Source organism: Pelodiscus sinensis, chromosome 20, assembly GCF_049634645.1.
Source record: "Pelodiscus sinensis isolate JC-2024 chromosome 20, ASM4963464v1, whole genome shotgun sequence".
Taxonomy (NCBI): domain Eukaryota; kingdom Metazoa; phylum Chordata; order Testudines; family Trionychidae; genus Pelodiscus; species Pelodiscus sinensis.
Genome location: NC_134730.1, coordinates 9829797 through 9848806, shown reverse-complemented (window position 1 = coordinate 9848806; position 19010 = coordinate 9829797). Strand labels below are relative to the sequence as shown.

The window sequence follows — 19010 nt, the reverse complement described above, 5'->3', positions numbered from 1 at the left end:
ATGCTTTTGCATGGAGGAAGCCCCCTCCAGGCCCAGCAATCCAGCTTAGGGCTGGCTACAATTCAGTACATGAAGGCAACCCCACCCCATCACTAGCACAATGCTGCAGGGAATTCCTGTTGTCCAGTACACCAAGAAACAGCTGCAGAAGCAAATGGGTAGCTGCCTTGGGCAGGGAACCCCACTCAAGCTATGGACCAATATTCTTCCATTCCAGCCCACAGGAGGCATCACATTCTGTCTTGCCCAGTCTAATTGTGCACACTAGGCAAAAACATGCAAGTGTCCATCAGCTGGATGAAAAGGCTGGGAAGGCTGGTGGAGAGGTCCTGACCTAGGAGATTCTAAGGGGCCAGGTTAAAGCACAGAACTAGAAGGGGCAGGCCCTTGCAGGCTAGACCTGCTTCACGTCCTGCCTTGTGAGTGTCCCTGCCCCAGATCTCACCTGGAGAGACCCTCCGTGAGTTCAGCCAAGTCTTCCCACGCTGGGCAGACAGGCCTAGTTGTGAGCTAGGGGCAGGGTTGCCAGGTGTCCGGTATTTTCACCTCCTGTCTGGTTAAAAAAAATCAGAAAATACCAGACCCCTAAAATGTATTTTCTGATTTTTTCCCAGCCAGGAGGCAAAAATCCCGGGTACTTGCCTGGTTCCGCAGGGGAGCCGTTCAGCCCAGGGCAGGGAGACAAGATGGCAGCCTGTTAGGGCCAAAAAGCCTCAAAAGTGTTTCTTGAAGGGGCCACACTAGTTTTTTAAAATTTTTGCTTAACAACTCTCGGGGTCCTTTCTCCCCCCCCCCCCCCAACAACTTTGGTCTCCCCCCTTTCCCCCCCCCCCAATAGAATTTTTTCCAGGTTATTTTTTTGGCTGGGGGGCGGGCACGCATGTCCAGTATTTTTGGTTAAATCATCTGCGAACCCTAGCTAGGGAAGCACTAAGGGACTTAGCATGCAATTGAGCTCCTAGTCTGCCAGCACACCCCCACCCATGCTGGGGAACACTCCTCTCTCTCACACCCACACACACAGCCCTGAAAGCTGGAGATCAGCTGCTGGCAGGGGAGAAGGTGATTCAGCACACTGCCGTTCCTCCCCCCAGCTGGAGCAACATTGCCACAAGCACCAGAAAGCTCTCTCCGTGCTACCGTCATTTTGAGGCTCTGCCTCTGCAGCTCCCATTAGCCGGGAGTTGCTGGGGGCGGTGCCTGTAGACAAGTACAGGCCAACCTATTCCCCCCATACCAAATGGGAACTGTCCCAGGTAACGGCCCCACACCTCAACCCTCTGCCCTAGCTCGGAGCTCCCTTCCACACCCTAAGTTTCTCCTCAACCCTGAGCCCCCTCTTGCACTCTAACACCCACCCCAACATCCTGCCCTGAGCCCACTCCTTCATTCCAAACCCCTTGGCCCCAGCCTAGCGCCCCCTCCTATACCCCAAATGCCTCATCCCCACCCTGAAGCCCGTACCTCCATTTGGACCCACCCTCTAGCCTCAATCTCCAGGCCCCTCTTGCACACTGTACCTGAACCCCCCATTTTTGGCTTTAGCCCAGAGCCTAAGGGAGCCCACAAAATCTTAACAGCCCTGAGCCCTCAGAAGTGTTACCAGTCCTGACCACCAGGACACTCACAGATCCCGTGCTGGGTGGACACACTGAGAAGAAAGGGAAGACATGGGGGGGGGGGGGAGGAAGGTGCTCCAGGGTAAGTTCATCATGCGCCCCGGAGGGACTGAACCAAGCATTTGTCTTGTTCCCATGGACGATAGCAGGAGGACTCCACAGTTCTATGCAACGAAGCGCATTGCTGGCTGCAGAGCAGCTCTCGGAATGGAAATCCCAAACATAGCCAGAAAGCAGGCTAATTTGAGTGTCTGAGGGGAGCAGAGCCTCGCAGGCCAGGGTTTGAGTGACCGTATTGGACAAGGTAGCCTTCTTCTGTCTGGCATTTTCTTGACCTGGCCTGGGGGAGCCGCCCTCACCCTCCATGCAAAAGCTATTCATAACTGCGGTGGTGTGAGAGGGAGCAGAGGGCCACCAGGGAGCCCAAAGGGCACAGCTAGCCAGCTTTCCTGCTGCCCTGGCCAGGCCATTCTTTTGAGCCAAGACAGCACTTCGTTGTGGCTAGACCCTGAGGTAACAGAGGGCAGAGAGCTAGGCTGTACACTGGGGCTATGTCTACACTGCAGGCTTCTTGCACAAGGACTTTTTGTGCAAGAGTTCTTGCGCAAAAAGTTATTGTGCAAGAGCGCATCCACACTGCCATGTGCTTTTGCGCAAGAGCATCCGTGGCAGTGTGGATGCTCTCTTGCGCAAGAAAGCTCTGATGGCCAGTTAAGCCATAGTGGTTTCTTACGCAAGAAATCCCTGTTGCCTGTCCACACGTCTTTTTGCACAAGCGTTCTTGCACAAAAGGCTTATTCCTCGTGGGGAGAGGAATAACTCTTGTGCAAAAAGCCCTGTGTTCGTAAGCTTTACTGTACTTTTTCTTGAGCAAGAACGGGCTTGTGGACACACCACAAGCTTTTGCACAAAAACTGCAGTGTAGACATAGCCTGGGAGTAGACCTCATGACTGGATGTCTCTTTTCTAGCACTGCAAAAACCAAAGCTATGTGAAGCCCAGACCTTGCTGAGACCGGCCTGCCAGCCACATTTGATGCTGCCGTGGTGTGAGACAGGGGGCAGAGGCTGATCTTTGAGGGAGTAATCCTCAGCTCAGTCACTCCTTTCCCTAGCACTTAAAGGAAAGGCAATGAACTGGGACTTAGGGTGCTGGAAACACCTTTGGGAAGGAGGCAAGAACCATGTTCAGCAACAGGGGTTGAGCCCTAAGCCCAGGTGGTTCTGAACTCACCCATTTTTGCTTCCCCGTTACAGATATTTCTGTGGTGGAAGAGCCCTGGGGATTCCCTTCCCAACATGCTGAGCCCTGAAGTGGGAAGCCAGACAGTCTTGCTGTCTCCCTGCAATTTACACTTGAAAGCTGGTTAGAATGTTCTGCCTCTAATGGGGCTTCCTCCCTGACACATTATCTGATTGAAATATTGGTCATCTGATTGAAATGAGGCACATGGCCAAATGACTGACTCAGGGTTGACTTTTAAAGACCAGTTGGGAAGATGTGAAAATGGTACTTGGGCTATTAGTTTAGGTTAGACGAGAGCTTTGAAATGCAAACTTCCATTGTTAGAGCAGTGGAATGGTAGGTGTTTGCTCAGGTCTTATGATGTGAGCCAATAGTCCTTGTCTGTTACTACAGCTTTGATTCAAGATCAGAAGGGAATATTAGCATTTATGATGAAACTTGATTGAAGTAGTATCATGGTTCATATGTCTCTTTGAAGGTTGTGGTAAACTGTAGGTGAACTGTTTTACCTTGTGCCAATTGCCATGTTTGGGAGACAGAAGGTAACTTCAAAGGCCTATTGTGCTCTCCCAGGCCAAGAGATATAAGATCCCTTTGGACATGATCCTTTTTTGTCTCATATCTGCTTGGATGCTCTTAGAGAAAGCTGCAAATCATAAGAAATGAGATCTCAGGATATCCTAGTGTGCCTTTAACAGACAGATTTAGGGTCTTAGATCTGTTTGAGGTTTCATACAGGGGAAACCTAAGCCACAAGAACTGAAGTCCCAGTCATTGGCTGAAATCACCCTGGATATGGATTTTTGGATTATAAACATGGACTAAATTCTAGAAGAACTTTTTGCAACTACATGATCATCATCATCTCTGTTATATAACTGAGCCTTAAGACTTGAACCCGCATCTGTGTGTCTACTGATCTTTTGTATTCACTCTCTTTTCTTTCTTAAATAAATCTTACCTTAGTTAATAAAAAATTACCTATAAGTGTGTCTTTGGGATAAGATCTGAAATATTCATTGACCTGGAAGGTAATAGGTCTGATCCTTTGGGATTGATAGAACTTTATTTGGCTGGGGCATCTGGATGATGGCCGGATGCTGGGTACTTTAAAGGAACGGCATGGTTTGGACTCCGATTGACTACAGTAATTCCTCATTTAACACGGTAGATACATTTCAGAAAATGATCGTGCTAAGCGAAAACGTGTTATGCGGGGTCCATTTTCCCACTGAAAATAATGGAAAAGGTGGGGGGTTGCATTTCAAGCGGTGGGGTCAAAGTCAATTTTCTGTTGGTGCTGAGTCATCAACGTCAACATTAGATGATTACTGTACAGTAAAACTCCAATTGTCCGGCATCAACTGGAACCCAGAAATGCTCCGGTCAGCCGCTCTCTTGGCCAGGCTGCTGTGAGCTGCATGTGCACTCGCGGCTCCAGCCTGCATTTTTTGCATCAACAGCCAGCCACTAAGCACAGGCAGGTGCCTTGGGACCTGGACATAAGGTTGGAGGAGAAAGGGGACTGGGTTACAGCAGGGAGGGGAGGTGTTTGGCTTTGGGGAAGGGGATTGGGTTGGGAGTACGCCCCTGTGATAGGTCTGCCGGGACCCACACTGTGTCCGGCGAGGGGGGACGGGGTCAGTGGGGAACGGTACGGCGAGAGGTGAACCCTGCGCCGCTTTGCAGGGAGGCGGGCGAAGTCTCGCTCCCTCTCCTCCGCGGCTTGCAGGCTGGTGGCTGGGTTTCCCCAGCCAGCTTGTCGCTGGCAGCTGCGCAGGTCTTCCCCTGCCTCCCTGCAAAGCAGCGGAGGGTTCGCCGCTCGCCGCACCGTTCCCTGTTGACCCGGCCGACTGGAGCATTTCTGGGTTCCAGTTGATGCCGGACAATTGGAGTTTTACTGTACAGTAATTGTCTAATGTTGACATTGATGACTCAGCACCAACAGAAAATTGACTTTGACACCACCGCTTGAAACGCAACCCCCATCTTTTCCATTATTTTCAGTGGGAAAATGGACCCTGCATAACACATTTTCGCTTAGCACGATCATTTTCTGAAACGTATCTACTGTGTTAAATGAGGAATTACTGTATTGGAATAACCACCAGCTTTGAGGACTGGCCATCCCATTTCTTGCAGTGCACCTTACACAGTGACTTCAGCTGGCTCACTTGGGACCCCAGATATCACCCCCACCCGAAAGCAAATCACCCTGTGATTGGTTGGCCTCACCCAGCTCACAGGTGCCTGCAGAATGTGCCAGATGGCCGCTAGAGTACAATAAAACATTCCTAGGAAGAGTCCAACTGCCTGGATAGATTGTTGTCCCTTTGGACCCCCACCCCCAACCCTCAATAGCCTCTGTTCTAAGGATGTTAAGGACTAGTTGATTCAACTAGTCGATTCCCCCCCTTGCTGCCTCTATCCATTGCTCTGGAGCAGCCCCAGCACCAGAGCAATGGGATGGAGCCAAGAAGAAAATACTCATCTAGATAAAGCCGGAGACTGGCTTTAGCTAATCTGCTTTGTAAATCACTTAAGCCACTGGCCTAGCTGACCTCTCCCCCCACCCGCTTTCCAGTGCTCAGCTGGCAACACCAGCCATAGGCCACTCTCCACAGTGCCCTGTACCCATGACACATTTCCCAGTTTTCCAGGCTCGCCCCCCCGCCTACCAGTTACTGCCATTGAGCAGATGCAGCCCGTCAATCAAGGCCTTGTGCTCACAGCCACGGTACCTCCCGACAAGCCGAAGGGGCAGGTCCAGCCAGGGGAGGCTCACAGCTTGGCACAGAAGGCACTTCTTAAGCTTGTCCGATATTCTATCACCAAACGCTCTGTATACGCTGCTCTCCCAGGGCAAACCAGGGACCTGGGGGAACACCGCTCTAAGGAACAAGTCACAAGTCCTGTCTGCTGCCCCTGGGAGTCGCACAGCGTCCCAGGTGGGGAATTATCACCAAGGTAGCACCAAGCCCAGGCAGCTCCTTTACAGTCAGGTGTCTGGCTGTGCGAATCTTAGTTATTTATTCCCCACCCTGCCCGAGGTCTGAGCTCCCTTGTGAACTGTGACAGAAGGGCCATGTTACAGTCAGACTCCCACGTCTCTTTGGTATGTCACATGCCCCATCAGCACCAAGCCCCGGCTACATTCACCCTCGATTTGCTAAGTCGGTGTAGTCACAGGTTGGCCAGCCAGCACCAACAGGTCTCAGCCCTAGGGTTGAGAACACCAGGAAGTTGCAAGTGGCTACAGTGTACAAAACAGTAACAGCTCTAGAATCAGATTTGGGGGAAGACAGGGACATGAGGAAGACACACACAAAGGGGAGATAACATTCACAACATTCCAAACTTCTGATTTGGAACCCTAAAGGAAAAGATGGAACGTGGTTTCCATTAGCAGCCCAAACCAAGACAGGCAGAATCAGGAGCATGGGATGAAAAGGCAGATACCATTATATTCCTGCAGCAACACCAAATGAACCCAAATCCACCCACAAAGAGCACCAGTAGCTACTTAAAGCCTCTCTTGTAAGTCATAAAAAAGGTGAGATCTCATCCCTGAGACACTATGGAAGGGAGAGGCATGGCAAGATCTGATACTTCTGGGAGGAATTGGTACTTCCTAGTGCGGGGGGCGGAGGGGAGCCTGCTGGGTCCATCCTGGTCTGTAGCAGGACAATCCTATTTTTAGACATACCAGAGATCAGAGGCACACAGAGCCTTTGGAAGAGTGCTTTTCAATATTTCATGCGAATCCAAAGAAAATAAAAATGGCAATGCATTGTGGGTCAGAGTGTACACACAGCAATAAAGATGCTGGCACGATGCACACCAGAGGATAAAATATGTCTTGCAAAACCACACTATGCAGGCAAAGGGAGGCTGGCAGTCTCTTTGATGTTGTGGTTATCTTACTGGGAGCGTCTGGCCAAGTGCACTTTGTGCCTCAGCTGGTACATTTTTATGATAATTTTGCAAAGCTGCTGCAACTTGGGTCCCAATCCTGTAGGCTGAACAGATGGGCACCACACAGAGCACAGATCAGCAGGACGGAGCTTAAACACAGCAGCTGCTGAAGTCCCCAGCACTGAAACTGCTCCCTCCTCACCCTGTCTCTCCACTCCTCCACCTTTGCTCTGATCAGATCCTGGTCTTAGCTTTCCTAGTGGCTATTCACAAGAACTTCCCCAAGCCCAGCTGATATCAGGGCACCCACACAGTAGGGCCATCAGAGCAGCTGGGTTAATATCCACTCCCAGTCATCAATCAGGGCCTTGTCCACCGGCAAAGTGATATCCCAGGTGGGAGGCCAGCTGGCTTAGCAGGGTAAGTGTCGGTTTATCCAGAGAAGGCCAGCACTGTCTTAGCAGTTCACCTTCTCCGTGGCCTGCCCTCTCACAGCCTGGGCTGCCTGCAAGAAGCCAAGGCTGCTCATGCTCTGTGCTCTTGGTGCCATGTTTGCTCTGGTTGATTCAGCCAACAGACAGTTTCTAGTGCAAGGCAGTGGTGCTTCGACAGGGCGCTTGAGCCAAAACCCATTTAAGTCACTGGAAAAAGATTCTGACTTCAGTGGCCTGTGAATTAGAAACCAGGTGGGCTGAAGAGATCACTCTCTCCATCTTCAGGCAGAGGTACCCAGGAAAGGAACAGACTCAGGCTAGGTCTACTCTCGCGGCTTCTTGCATGAGAAATATGCAAATGAGGCTAAGCGTGGACTATTGCCAAGCCTCATTTGCATACCTAATGAGCGCCATTTTTGCAGAAGAGGCTCTTGTGCCAGAAGGAGCTGTCTACTCTGCCCCTTCTTGTGCAAGAGAAACCCTCTTGCGCAATGCTGTTATTCCTGAAAATAATCGGCAGAGCAGCATTGCGCAAGACAGTTTTTCTTGTGCAAGAAGGGGCAGAGTAGACAGCTCCTTCTAGCACAAGAGCCTCTTCTGCAAAAATGGAGGCTCATTAGGTAAGCAAATGAGGCCTGGTGATATTCCACACAGCCTCATTTGCATATTTTTTGCACAAGAAGCTGCAAGTGTAGACATAGCTTTAGAGACCATCTACCTTCCCTAGATCTGGACCCACAGAAGACCTCTGTCTTGCAACTGCCTGCTATCCTGAGACTTTCCAACAGCCTCTTTGCTGCTTCATGGAAATCTCTTCAAGAGACTGTTCTGCCAGGATCGGTGTCTTGTCTCCCTGACTCATGCCCCTTCTCTATGTTGGTATTTTGTCACCAGGGCCACTCACACGGGAAAACTGCGAAGGGCGTTTTCTCCGGGCTGACCAGATTTTTGTAATGTTTCTCTCTGGCCTCGCACAATGGCCCTGAGGCTTTCCTTAGACAGACTGCGGGGGAGGAACATTCCCTAGTGGCTAAAGCATTAGATGATGCATAATATAAACTCATCTTGTGTTAGTCAAGCTGACAGCATGACTGGGGGCAGTTATCAAGAGCAGACGATCATAGGCCAATCAAAATAAAGTACTAGTCTTTGGTATGAGCCATTTTATCAAAGGAAGGGGGAAGAAGTCAGGACTCCTGGGTTCTCTTCCCTGATTCTGCCACTTGCCTGGTGAGCTTGGACAAGTCGCGTCACCCCATCTGTGAATCTTTGTATGAGTCTTTACCCATTTCCTAGGGTGGCTGCAAAAAGGAATATGCTCATTACATGCTTTGAGATCCTTCCACAAAAGGTGCTGGGAAGTGCTGAGCTTTTTATTCACCAGGGCCAAATCCTGCAAGGTACTGAGTGCTGCACATTGCCACTGACCTCAGTAGGCGTCGAGGGTGTTCAGCACCTCACAGGATGGGCTGTTTGTTGGAATCCCCTTTAGAACAGTTTGCTCCCCCATCTCTTATATGCCCCACCTGTCAGGATCCTGCCAGCAAAGTGGACTGTGGCAACTAATACGATAAAACCACTTGGAGCAGTTCTCTGCCCAGCTGGCAAGGAACTGATCCTTTTTGTTCACTCAGTGTGGGCCTCAGCAGCTCTGGTTAGGACCTGTCCAGGGAAACTGTGCCAAAGCATGGATGTTTTCACACCCACATCTGGAGCACCCGTAGAAGGCAACAGCAGAGAGTGTGCATGTGTGAAACAGACTCTGAGCTCACTTTCAAAACAACACCCAGATAAACTCCTCTGTAACAAACTTCAAGCCATCAGGAGAGGGAGATTCTCATGTGCAAATGGGGTCTAGTAGCAAGGGCACTGGACTAGATGGCAGGGGTTCTGCTCCCAGATCTGTTTCTGAGCTAGTGGCTGAACCTCCTACCCATCTGTCTGCAAGATAGGAATACCTCTCCTGCCTTCTTCCCAAAGCACTCTCAGGGTATGTCTACACTACCACACTAGTTCGAACTAGGGTGGTTAATGTAGGCAACCGAAGTTGCAAATGAAGCCCGGGATTTAAATATCCCGGGCTTCATTTGCATCTTGCCGGGCGTTGCCATTTTTAAAGCCCCAGTAGTTCGGACTCCGTGCCCGCGGCTACACGCGGCATGGAGTAGGTAGTTCGGATTAGGCTCTCTAATCCGAACTACCGGTACACCTCCACGGGATATTTAAATCCCAGGCTTCATTTGCAACTTCGGTTGCCTACATTAACCACCCTAGTTCGAACTAGGGTGGTAGTGTAGACATACCCTGAGATCTACAGGTGGAAAACACCCTGTAGAGCCCTGATGGCTTTTAAATGTTTGTTCCTTTCTGCCAGTGCTAACCAAGATGGTGTCTGCTCTGTAAGGAGCACTTGGGTGAAGAGGAAGAGTGAGATCTTGCCTCATCTAGGGTGTGTCTACACTAGAGGGCTTAACTCGAAATAAGGTAGGCAACTTGAGCTACATTGGTTGCGTAGCTTATTTCAGAATAGGGAGAGTCTACACAGCACTTATTTCGAAATGGAGCACTCTTCCTCCAACTTCCTTACTCCTCGTACAACGAGGGTTACACGAGTTGGAGTAAGAAGTCCGCTAGCTTGATAGTATTTTGACACAATTTCAAAATAACTGCCTGCTGTGTAGATGTGGACTAAGTTATTCTGGACAGCACTTGTTATTTTGAAATATTGTTGCAGTGTAGACGTACTCCTAGTCTTTGCTCGGAGGCATCTCCCCTCTTGTCTGATCGATTTCAGTTATTGGCCAGGTGCTAGATCTCCCAGGTCAAGGCTTTGCAGCATGACAAGCAGCTGGGAAGCTTGAACTGTTTCTGAACCTGCCGGTAAGGCACTTAGACACAAGCTCCTCTGGCCACCTGGCCCTGCAATGACTCACCCGTCAGCCAGGGCCAGCAAGAGCAGAGGTTGGACAGTAGGTGCTGTATATTCACCCTCTACCCTGTAGCAGAGGGGTCGCTGCATTCCATCCTACTAGTCTACATAGATTAAAACAAGTTTTATAAGCCAGGTAGTCTCGGAGGATGGGATCTCTTTATCATACTGTGCCATGGTATCAAGGCACTTTACAGACATTAGCAAAGCCCCACAGCACCCCATGAGGTATCTCCAAAGGGGGAAGCCAGCATGGAATGCCTGAGGCACTTCCACAAGTTCACACAGTAAGCAGCAGCGGCCAGCACAGAACCCAAGAGTCCTGGTGCCCAGTTCATAGTTCTAGCCTGGGGACCGCACATCATCTTAGTCCACTGAAGAGTAACAGACTTGGAAGAGTTAGAAAGTGGGTGAGGTAACCTCTCTTATCGGACCAGCTTCTTCCGGTAAAAGATATACAACCGCACCCACATTGTGTGTCTGTTATTCTGAGACAACATGGCTACCCCATCACCACATCTGACAGCAGCTGTCTGGTAGAGTTGAGGAAGAGGAGCAGAGGACGTTAGAGGCACTGCTGGCCGGCAGTGCTAAGGGAAAGATTGCATGCCATAAGCATATGTTAGGGGAAGAAAATCATTGGAGACAGCAGAATTCATGACCCAGCCACCCAGCACGAAAGAACACACCAGTGCTGCTTGCTCAGAATGCATGTTTCTCCCTTAACATTCTGGCTGATTGGTTAATGGCTGCGTTGAAATTGGACCACTCCAAGGCAAGACTGGAGAAAGAAACCGACACGAGCACTGCAGAACACCCCATCCCTACTCTGCCGTGCTGATTCATTTATAATGTTCTCAGCCTGCATACAAACCCCTGCCATTGCTATGGAACAGCCAGTCCAGACAACGTCAGGGAATCTTGTGTGCTGAGTCATTTGCAGTTTTCCAGACTGGACCCATTGGATAGGGCACATTTCTACCAGCGACAGAAGTTGTCCATAAGACTCCTGCTGCCCCAGCAACCAGAGTGTTCGATATGAATCTAGACCCTTCCCTTGCTGAAACAGCTCTACACCCCAGAGTCTAACTTCAGAGCTGCCCAGATAGCACCAGCTTAGCTCACCTCCATTCTACCTCTCTAATCCCCCTCCCCAGGGCTGGGCCACCTTCTGTGTCTACTAAAAGCCTTTGGGCTACACAAAACTTACTGGGCACATGACTGCTCAGTGTTGCCCCAAACACCTTGGCAATTGTTACAGCAACTCCCATACAACACACGAGGGAGAGCTGTCTTCCCCGTCACTTGCACCTTGTCTCTCAGGCGCTCCTCTCTAGGGGTACAGGAAGGCTAGCAGCTGGGGGACAGCGAGAACTCTCAGGCCACAGACAGCCTGCTGAGGGGAGAATCAGCATGAAGCCAGTCACTGGCAGTCACACACAGCCCAAACTTGGGGTATGCAGCATGTTATCAACATTTATCTGAGAAAGGGGGCATAGGGAGAGCTAATACCTTCCCCTAAGACAGAGACCCTTTTTTACAATAAACAGAGAAAGATGCCTCTGTGTCTCGGTGAGCCGCTGCCAAGATGTATGGAGACGGGGCATTAGCTGTTTTGATCAAGTCCAAATCACACCTTCCCAACCCACAGACAGACACACACTCTTCCCCCCTCCCTTCGGTTTAGCACATTTTCCCTGGCACTACTGTCCTGAATCAGATTGTTTAGCTAGCAACCTTGATGTAAAACAAAACAAACTGGCCTGCTCAGAGCCTCTGAATCCCAGGACAAGCTAGATCTCTCCCACCCCACCCCCACCCCTCAAATCCATGCAGAAAAATGTGCCCCACCCATCTGCCATCCCTGTCCACAGGCAGAGAGACTTTTTGGAGCAGGACCTCAATGAATGCATGCTTCCCAGGGGAAAAAGGAGCATGTTGCATGGCAGAAAGGGGCTATTTTAACTCACATTGGGATCCTGTGGGAGAGGCCAGAGGGTGATGGAAGGAAGGAGGCCCAGCTCAGGAGTGCTTGGGAATTTGCTGGCCACAGAACTGGGCTTTGCTCTTGAGGGTAGTGGGGGCTGGTCTGGGGTGTGTTCCCAGTGGCCCAAGGCACTTTCCCCCAACTCCATTTTGTCAAAGGAAGCGCTGCTGGGAATCTATGCCCTGGTTAAGTGCCCAGTGGAGTCAGTGGCCCAGCTGTACCCCAGCTGTGCTCCTCTGGCAGATCAGTCATCAAGGTGGGTTCTTTTGGGAAGCCAAGTGCAGCAGCCTTCAAGCAACACAGAAAGCTGCACGCCTACCCCCAGGCCTGCAGCATGTCACTACTCTTAACAGCCACCTCCCTAAATCACTTCAGGATCCAGCCCTCCATTGCTTTCTGCCTGCTTCATGGCCCATCTTGTGCTCTCCTTCCCCTCCCCATCAGCCTGCTCTATGCCTTCCCATGAGCTCAACCCAAGTGTGGCAGGAGCCTTCGCTCCATTCCTGACTCTCCACCTCTCCACTGCACATGCATCTTTTCCCCTGCAGGCCTCTCTCTGTCCCTGCATGAGACATTACTGGTTTATACATCACCATACCCCAGTCCAGTGGTTCTCATATTGTGGTCTGTGGACCAAAATTTGTAAGGGTCCACTAAAGAAGACAGGTTGAGAACCACTGCCTTAGTCCACCCACATACACCCCATGCTTTATAGTGTGTCTTATACCTGACACATACACCCTTCTTTCCAAGGAAACAGCTCTGACACCTTGTGGTCTCCTATCCTTCAACAACATAAGGTGCTGAAGAGATCGGGCAAGTTTTGAAGAACACACACTTAATTTTAAGATGGGGCCAAAAACGTGACTGCTAGCAAGCTAGTGGAGACTAGACAACTGAGCAAGGAGATCAGCTGGGTGAGACCTCTTCAGTGTGGATCATCTCATTGCCCAGACCCTCTCGCTGATCAATAAAGGGCTGCAGACTGTAATCGCTCTTCTTGTGAGGAAAGCTGGCAGGCTCCTCTTGTCATTCAATCTGGGAAACTCCTGGCTAGCTTCCCCGCCTGCTGCCTGACCCCAGCCAGCTTCTGGAGTGAACTATGAGCAAGACGGGGGAGGATGCAAGCCAAGGTGCATGGTAACAATCACCCACCCAGTTACTGGTGTGAGCCTGAGCATCCAACCCCAACACAGCTGTGTTTGTTCAACGGATCCCAATGGCTTTGCTTAGTGAAGCTCCGATATAGGAATTGTGGAGGTTAGGATGTGTATATACTGTATATTATATTCACAAGAGAGCGATCCAGGCTCCAGAAACGCTACATGAGAGAGAACAAGGAGCCCTCCAAAACAAGAGTGGTCATGCCACCACAGCACTAAGCCTGGAAGGAAGCCAAGGATGCTGATGGGAACCATCTATAAAGTCAGCAGTTTCAACAGGATGCTCCCAGTTTCTAGCCAGAAAAGCTGGGACACATACTGGACCCTGTAGCTGGCTGAGTGAGGAGTGAGGAGAAAACCTAGCTAGTAAGTTTTTTCAACAGAAGCCTGGCAAACAGGCTGGCTACCATTAGGGTTAGTATCTCCCCAACTTTGCCTCTGAAATAAAGATGATGATACCTGGAGGCGAATGATACAGACAACTCTCTGTGGGATAAGGCATAAAGATGCTCTCAGGAACTACACGACCAAACTCGAGTAGCTTGATTTTCAGAGGAGCTGCCCATCCACAGGTCCCACTGAACTCAGAGGTTGTGGGAGCTTAGCACCTCTGAACCAAGTAAAGTTTAGCATGGATGCTGCTTAGGCCCCATTGCAAAGAGGTTACGGAAGAACATGGTTAAAGTATAGGCCTGCATCCATATGCCCATGTTATTGTACCTGCTTCAGTCTTCTTTTCATACTAATAGGCTTGGCTCATTATCTAGAGCCGTGGTGTCCAACACGCTAGCCACATGTGCCTATTCGGCCATTTGAGTGTGGCTAGTTCGAGTGGCTACTCCTTCAGAACTGGTTGGACACCACAGATCTAGATTTCCATTCATAGAGCTCAAAGCACATTACAAAGCGTTTTCCCCACCTATAAAATGAGATTTTTAAGGAACAGAGTGATTTGGCCAAGATCACACAGTGAGCCAAGGATTGTAAATTCTACACAGCAGGGCTGGCTCCGTTGTGGCTACTGTAGCATGGCCAGAGCATTTTAAAAGCAAAACTGACAACAACATAATCAGGGACGTCTGGCTCCCAGACCAGTGCTCTATCCACATCGTGTCTGGAGTGTGCGTTTTAAACAGACATCCCTCCCTGCCTCCACACACACACTTTTTTTAAAGGCACCCCAGGGTGGCTTTAAAAAAACCCCACCAGGCACACCCTGGGAAAAAGCTTTTGGTAACTGCAATTCATCAGTCTAGAGACACTTCGGCTGTGTCTACACTGCACCCCTTTTCTGGAAAAGGGATGCAGATGAGACAAGTCGGAATTGCAAATGAAGCGGGAGATTTAAATATCTCCCGCTTCATTTGTATAAACTTGGCTGCCGCTTTTTTCCGGCTCGGGTCTTTGCCGGAGAAAAGCGCCAGTCTAGACGGGATCTTTCGGAAAATAAAGCCTTTTCGGAAAGGTCCCTTATTCCTGATTTTAAGAGGAATAAGGGACCTTTCGGAAAAGGCTTTATTTTCCGAAAGATCCCGTCTAGACTGGCGCTTTTCTCCGGCAAAGCCCCGAGCCGGAAAAAAGCAGCAGCCATGTTTATACAAATAAAGCGGGGGATATTTAAATCCCCCGCTTCATTTGCAATTCCGACTTGTCTCATCTGCATCCCTTTTCCGGAAAAGGGGTGCAGTGTAGACACAGCCTTCCAGTTTAAAAGAGAGAGTGAAAAGGCATCAGGCCAGTTTACCATCAACTGACCCTCTAAGCTATGTCTACACTTGCAGCGTCTTGTGGCAGAAATATGCAAATGAGGCTAAGGTGGAATATCGCCAAGCCTCATTTGCATACCTAATGCTCCGCCAATTTTGCAGAAGTGCTTGCACCAGAAGGAGCTGTCTACACTGCCCCTTCTTGCGCAAGAAAACCCCTCTTGTGCAATGCCGCTAGGCCAATTATTTTCAGGAATAACGGCATTGCACAAGAGGGGTTTTCTTGCACAAGAAGGGGCAGTGTAGACAGCTCCTTCAGGTGCAAGAGCCTCTTCGGCAAAAAAGGTAGCTCATTAAGTGTGCAAATAAGGCTCAGCGATATTCCACACAGCCTCATTTGCATATTTCTGCCACAAGTGCAGACACAGCCCTGGGGTCCTTGCTGTGCAGGGGGAGTGGTAGCAATGAAGCGTGAATTTTCCACACTTTTGGATCAATCAAGATCAGGTGCGATGGATTTTCTTTTGCTACATGCCACAGAGCATCTGTGGGCATGCCTGCTGCACACACTGCACAGATATATACAGACTGTAGCAAAGATGAATCTGGCTGGCATTAAATTCTCAACATTTATTTTTGAAAAGCAGTATAGGGGGAAGAGGAGGAGTTAACATTCTACAGCAAAATGTCAGTGGAGCAACCGAGGGAGCATTTTTTTCTCACACTCTCAGAAGCAACAAGCTTGTCTCCCGTCACCAGGCATTAGCTCAGATGAGGTGGGAAGCGGAGAGATTAAAGCGGCCTGAGGTTGGGAGCTGGGGGAGGCGGCAGCATGGCCCCGGAGAGAAGCGAAGCGGTCTGGCTGAGCGTGCGAGCGATGCCCGCGCAGCAGTAGCCGCAGTCCGGGCACGGGGATGCGTGGACCGATAGCGGCTTTTGACCAACACGAGGGTGCCACGCGGACAACGCAACTTGCAGGCGGGGAGCCCCTCGCTCCCACACCCCCCGCAGGCAGGGGCTGGCACGTGTGTACAGTGGGGGGGGGGGGTGCTGGGAGCCGCGAAGCCAAAGCGACCCCTGGGCAGAATGGCAACCACTCCCGCCGGGGGGCGCAGCGCCCCCACCCGACCCCGGCAGCAGGAGCCAAACCAACTCCCCAAAGTTGCGCAAGGCGGAGGAGCCTCCCTCCCGCCAGTACCTTGCTCTCGTCCTCCTCCTCGTCCTCCTGCCGCTCCCCGGCAGCCCGGCTGGGCACGGTCGCCTCCGGAGCGGGACTCTGCGTTTCGGCTGCTGCAGTCCTTGCCGCCGCCTCCTCGGGCTGCTGCTCTTCGCGCTCCGCGGCTCCCTTCGCCTTCCCCTCGCCAGCCCCGATCTCCTCCACGGGGACCCTGCTCCCCTCCTTCCCCCCGCTCGGGGCCCCCTCTGCCGTCAGCCCCTCGCCAGCCTTCTCCGCTCCCTCCCCCTCAGCTGCCCGCTCGGCCGCCTCCGTGGCCCCTTCCCCCGGGGCTGCCTCGGCAGCTTTGTCCCCTCCAGCCGCTCTCAGCCTCACAAAGAGCGACGCCAGGATCACGGCCACGACGGTGAAGAGCAGCGGCACCGCCAGGTACAGATCCATGGCCACATCCATCCCGGGATGCCCCACACACCGAGCCGCGGCTGCCTAGGGCCTGGCCTGGCTGCTCGTCTGGCCCCTTCGCCTCCCCCGCCGGCTGCCCGGGCACCCCTGACCTGCTCCGGTTAGCCCGCCCGCCGCAGCTGCTAGCGAGATCCCTGCTCAGCCAGAGCCGGGGCGGGGTTCGCAGCAGGCACCGCACGCAGCGTCAGCTCCCAGGGCCCTGCCCACAGCGGCCGCACAGCAAGGCCAAGCTGCGAGGTTTTCTCTGTCTCCGCAGGGTAGCCTCTGCCCGTCCCCCAGCACTGAAAGCCGGGTCTCCGCTCCCCTAGGGCAGGGCTTGCTGGGAACAACACGCACATGCAGCTCCGCTAGATGCTGGCTGCGTCCAAAAGCCGCTTTCTAGAAAGTTCTGGGAACTCAAGTTATTAATTTAAATGGGCCTTGTTTAGCCGGTAGTAGTGTTTGGGCAGCGCCTTTGTTCTTGTCTGCAGAGCACCTGGCACTCCCCCTCTAAATCGGGGGGCGGGGGAGGGGTGTTAGGCATCTGTAGGATGTAAAGAAGTAGTGGCCTACCGAGACTTACTGGGTAGTCAAATTGACTTCTCACAGCCCCTTTAAAAGCTGGTTCCCCCCAGCACCATCTCCATGGTACCACCCGGCCCACAAGAGTTTCAAATAGCCCCTGGCACCCCTGTGCACAGGGGCTGCTGCAGGCTGGGCAGGCAGCCCAGCCCTGCCCAGTTCTGGCTTGCACTGTGTGTGCGGGGGCCAAACCCCGCTGCAGCTCTGCAATTTAAAATGCAGTAGGAGTCAGGCTGCCTGTTTACTAATCGAGTAGTCAATAAAAATTCCATACACTATTCTATTAGTTAAATACCTGCATTTTAACTTCCCTAGCCTGGGGAAGGAGAGGGTGGCACTGAGCCTATAGTGACTAATTTACATGGTATTCTCCCTGGCTGTGTCTAGACTGGCCAGTTTTTCCGGAAAATCAGCCGCTTTTCTGGAAAAACTTGCCAGCTGTCTACACTGGCCGCTTGAATTTCCGCAAAAGCACTGACTTCCTACTGTAAGAAATCAGTGCTTTTTGCAGAAATACTATGCTGCTCCCATTCGGGCAAAAGTCCCTTTTGCGCAAAAGGGACAGTGTAGACAGCTGAGATTTGATTTGCGCAAAAAAGCCCCAATCGCCAATCTAGACACTCTTTTCCGAAAATGCTTTTAACGGAAATCTTTTCCGTTAAAAGCATTTCCGGAAAATCATGACAGTCTAGACGTAGCCCCTTTGTACAGTAATGGGAGGGCTGGTTTTGGTGCTTGTGGGAAATGTGGATCTGTAGGTAAGACTACACCAGAGCTTCAGAATGCCTCCACTTCCTCCCTCTGTGCTGGGAAGTGACCGTAAGCCCGTGTGGGGGGATGGGCCAGGCTGCCTTTTGCATGGATAAAAAGGAGCAGCAGGGAAAATCAAACGCTTGTATTGCTCCATCTGTCACATGAGGATTAGTTATACTGTGGAATGGTCACAGAGTATGAAGAAACATTGCTTGGGACATTTTGGATGATTTGTCAAGTCTTTTGAATCTGTGCCCTCCAGGATTCCTCCCTGTGGAAAGCTCAGTTAAGGTTTGCAAATCATTTTTAAAACATAAGGTGCTATAGGAGTGCTAATGATGGTGGCCACAGTGGAGCCCGCTAGGGGAGCAGACATGGGAATGTGGCTCCCAAGTCTACCCCAGCAAACATTCCCTGGTTGCATATGTGAGTGGGCAGTTTATTGATTAACTGTAAAATAGTCCTTCCTTTTTTGCTATCCCAATTTAATCCCAAGGGAGGGGAAAATGGACTGGAACTCATTCTGGCTGTTCTAGGTAATCCTATCAAGCAGATCATTAGCCTATGGATAATTGTATTCTTAGTAACAAACAACCACAACACTTAATCTTCTCTATGAAGCTTTAGGTTTCATGGGAGACTATCACAGCAGCACTACAGCTCAACCCAAACAATAATGATTTACAGCTGCTGCATGGGCTTTACAGATTCAGTGCAGCATCTCAGCCTTCCAAACACATATTTTATTATCTCTCGTCTCTGCTCCTGAGGCTGGTAAGGTTATGGGCATCAGAAATTTTGACTCATTAAATAGAAGCAATGAAAATAAAAGCTTTGTGTATGCCATGGAACAAATCCTCCATCATCTTAGTTGTCCTTATGTGGTATTGCTGGTGGAGGCTAATCAGGCTGTCTCTCCGTATGTCTTCTCAGCTAGGCTATGTCTGGCTGAAAGCCTGACATCTGTGATGCAAATACCCCACTCTTTGGCTCTGGCTATGTATTCCTAGGCAGAGGACATGCCTCAGTTAGCACCTTGCATCCCAGGATCTCAGTCACTAC

General features: G+C 51.0%; 1 protein-coding gene across 4 annotated transcripts in view; it reads right to left on the bottom strand.

The window, feature by feature from the left end:
- Positions 1-17079, bottom strand: part of MXRA7 (matrix remodeling associated 7) — a 56101-nt gene extending 39022 nt beyond the window's left edge. The window contains exon 1 of one of the 4 annotated variants that reach the window (XM_075903589.1): positions 16197-17079. In XM_075903589.1, the coding sequence (XP_075759704.1) occupies positions 16197-16625 (429 nt within the window). In that variant the 5' untranslated portion in view covers positions 16626-17079. The remainder of the gene's footprint in view (positions 1-16196) is intronic. The other 3 variants (XM_006136490.4, XM_075903591.1, XM_075903590.1) reach the window with 3 other exon arrangements.
- Between the last annotated feature and the right edge of the window lie 1931 nt (positions 17080-19010).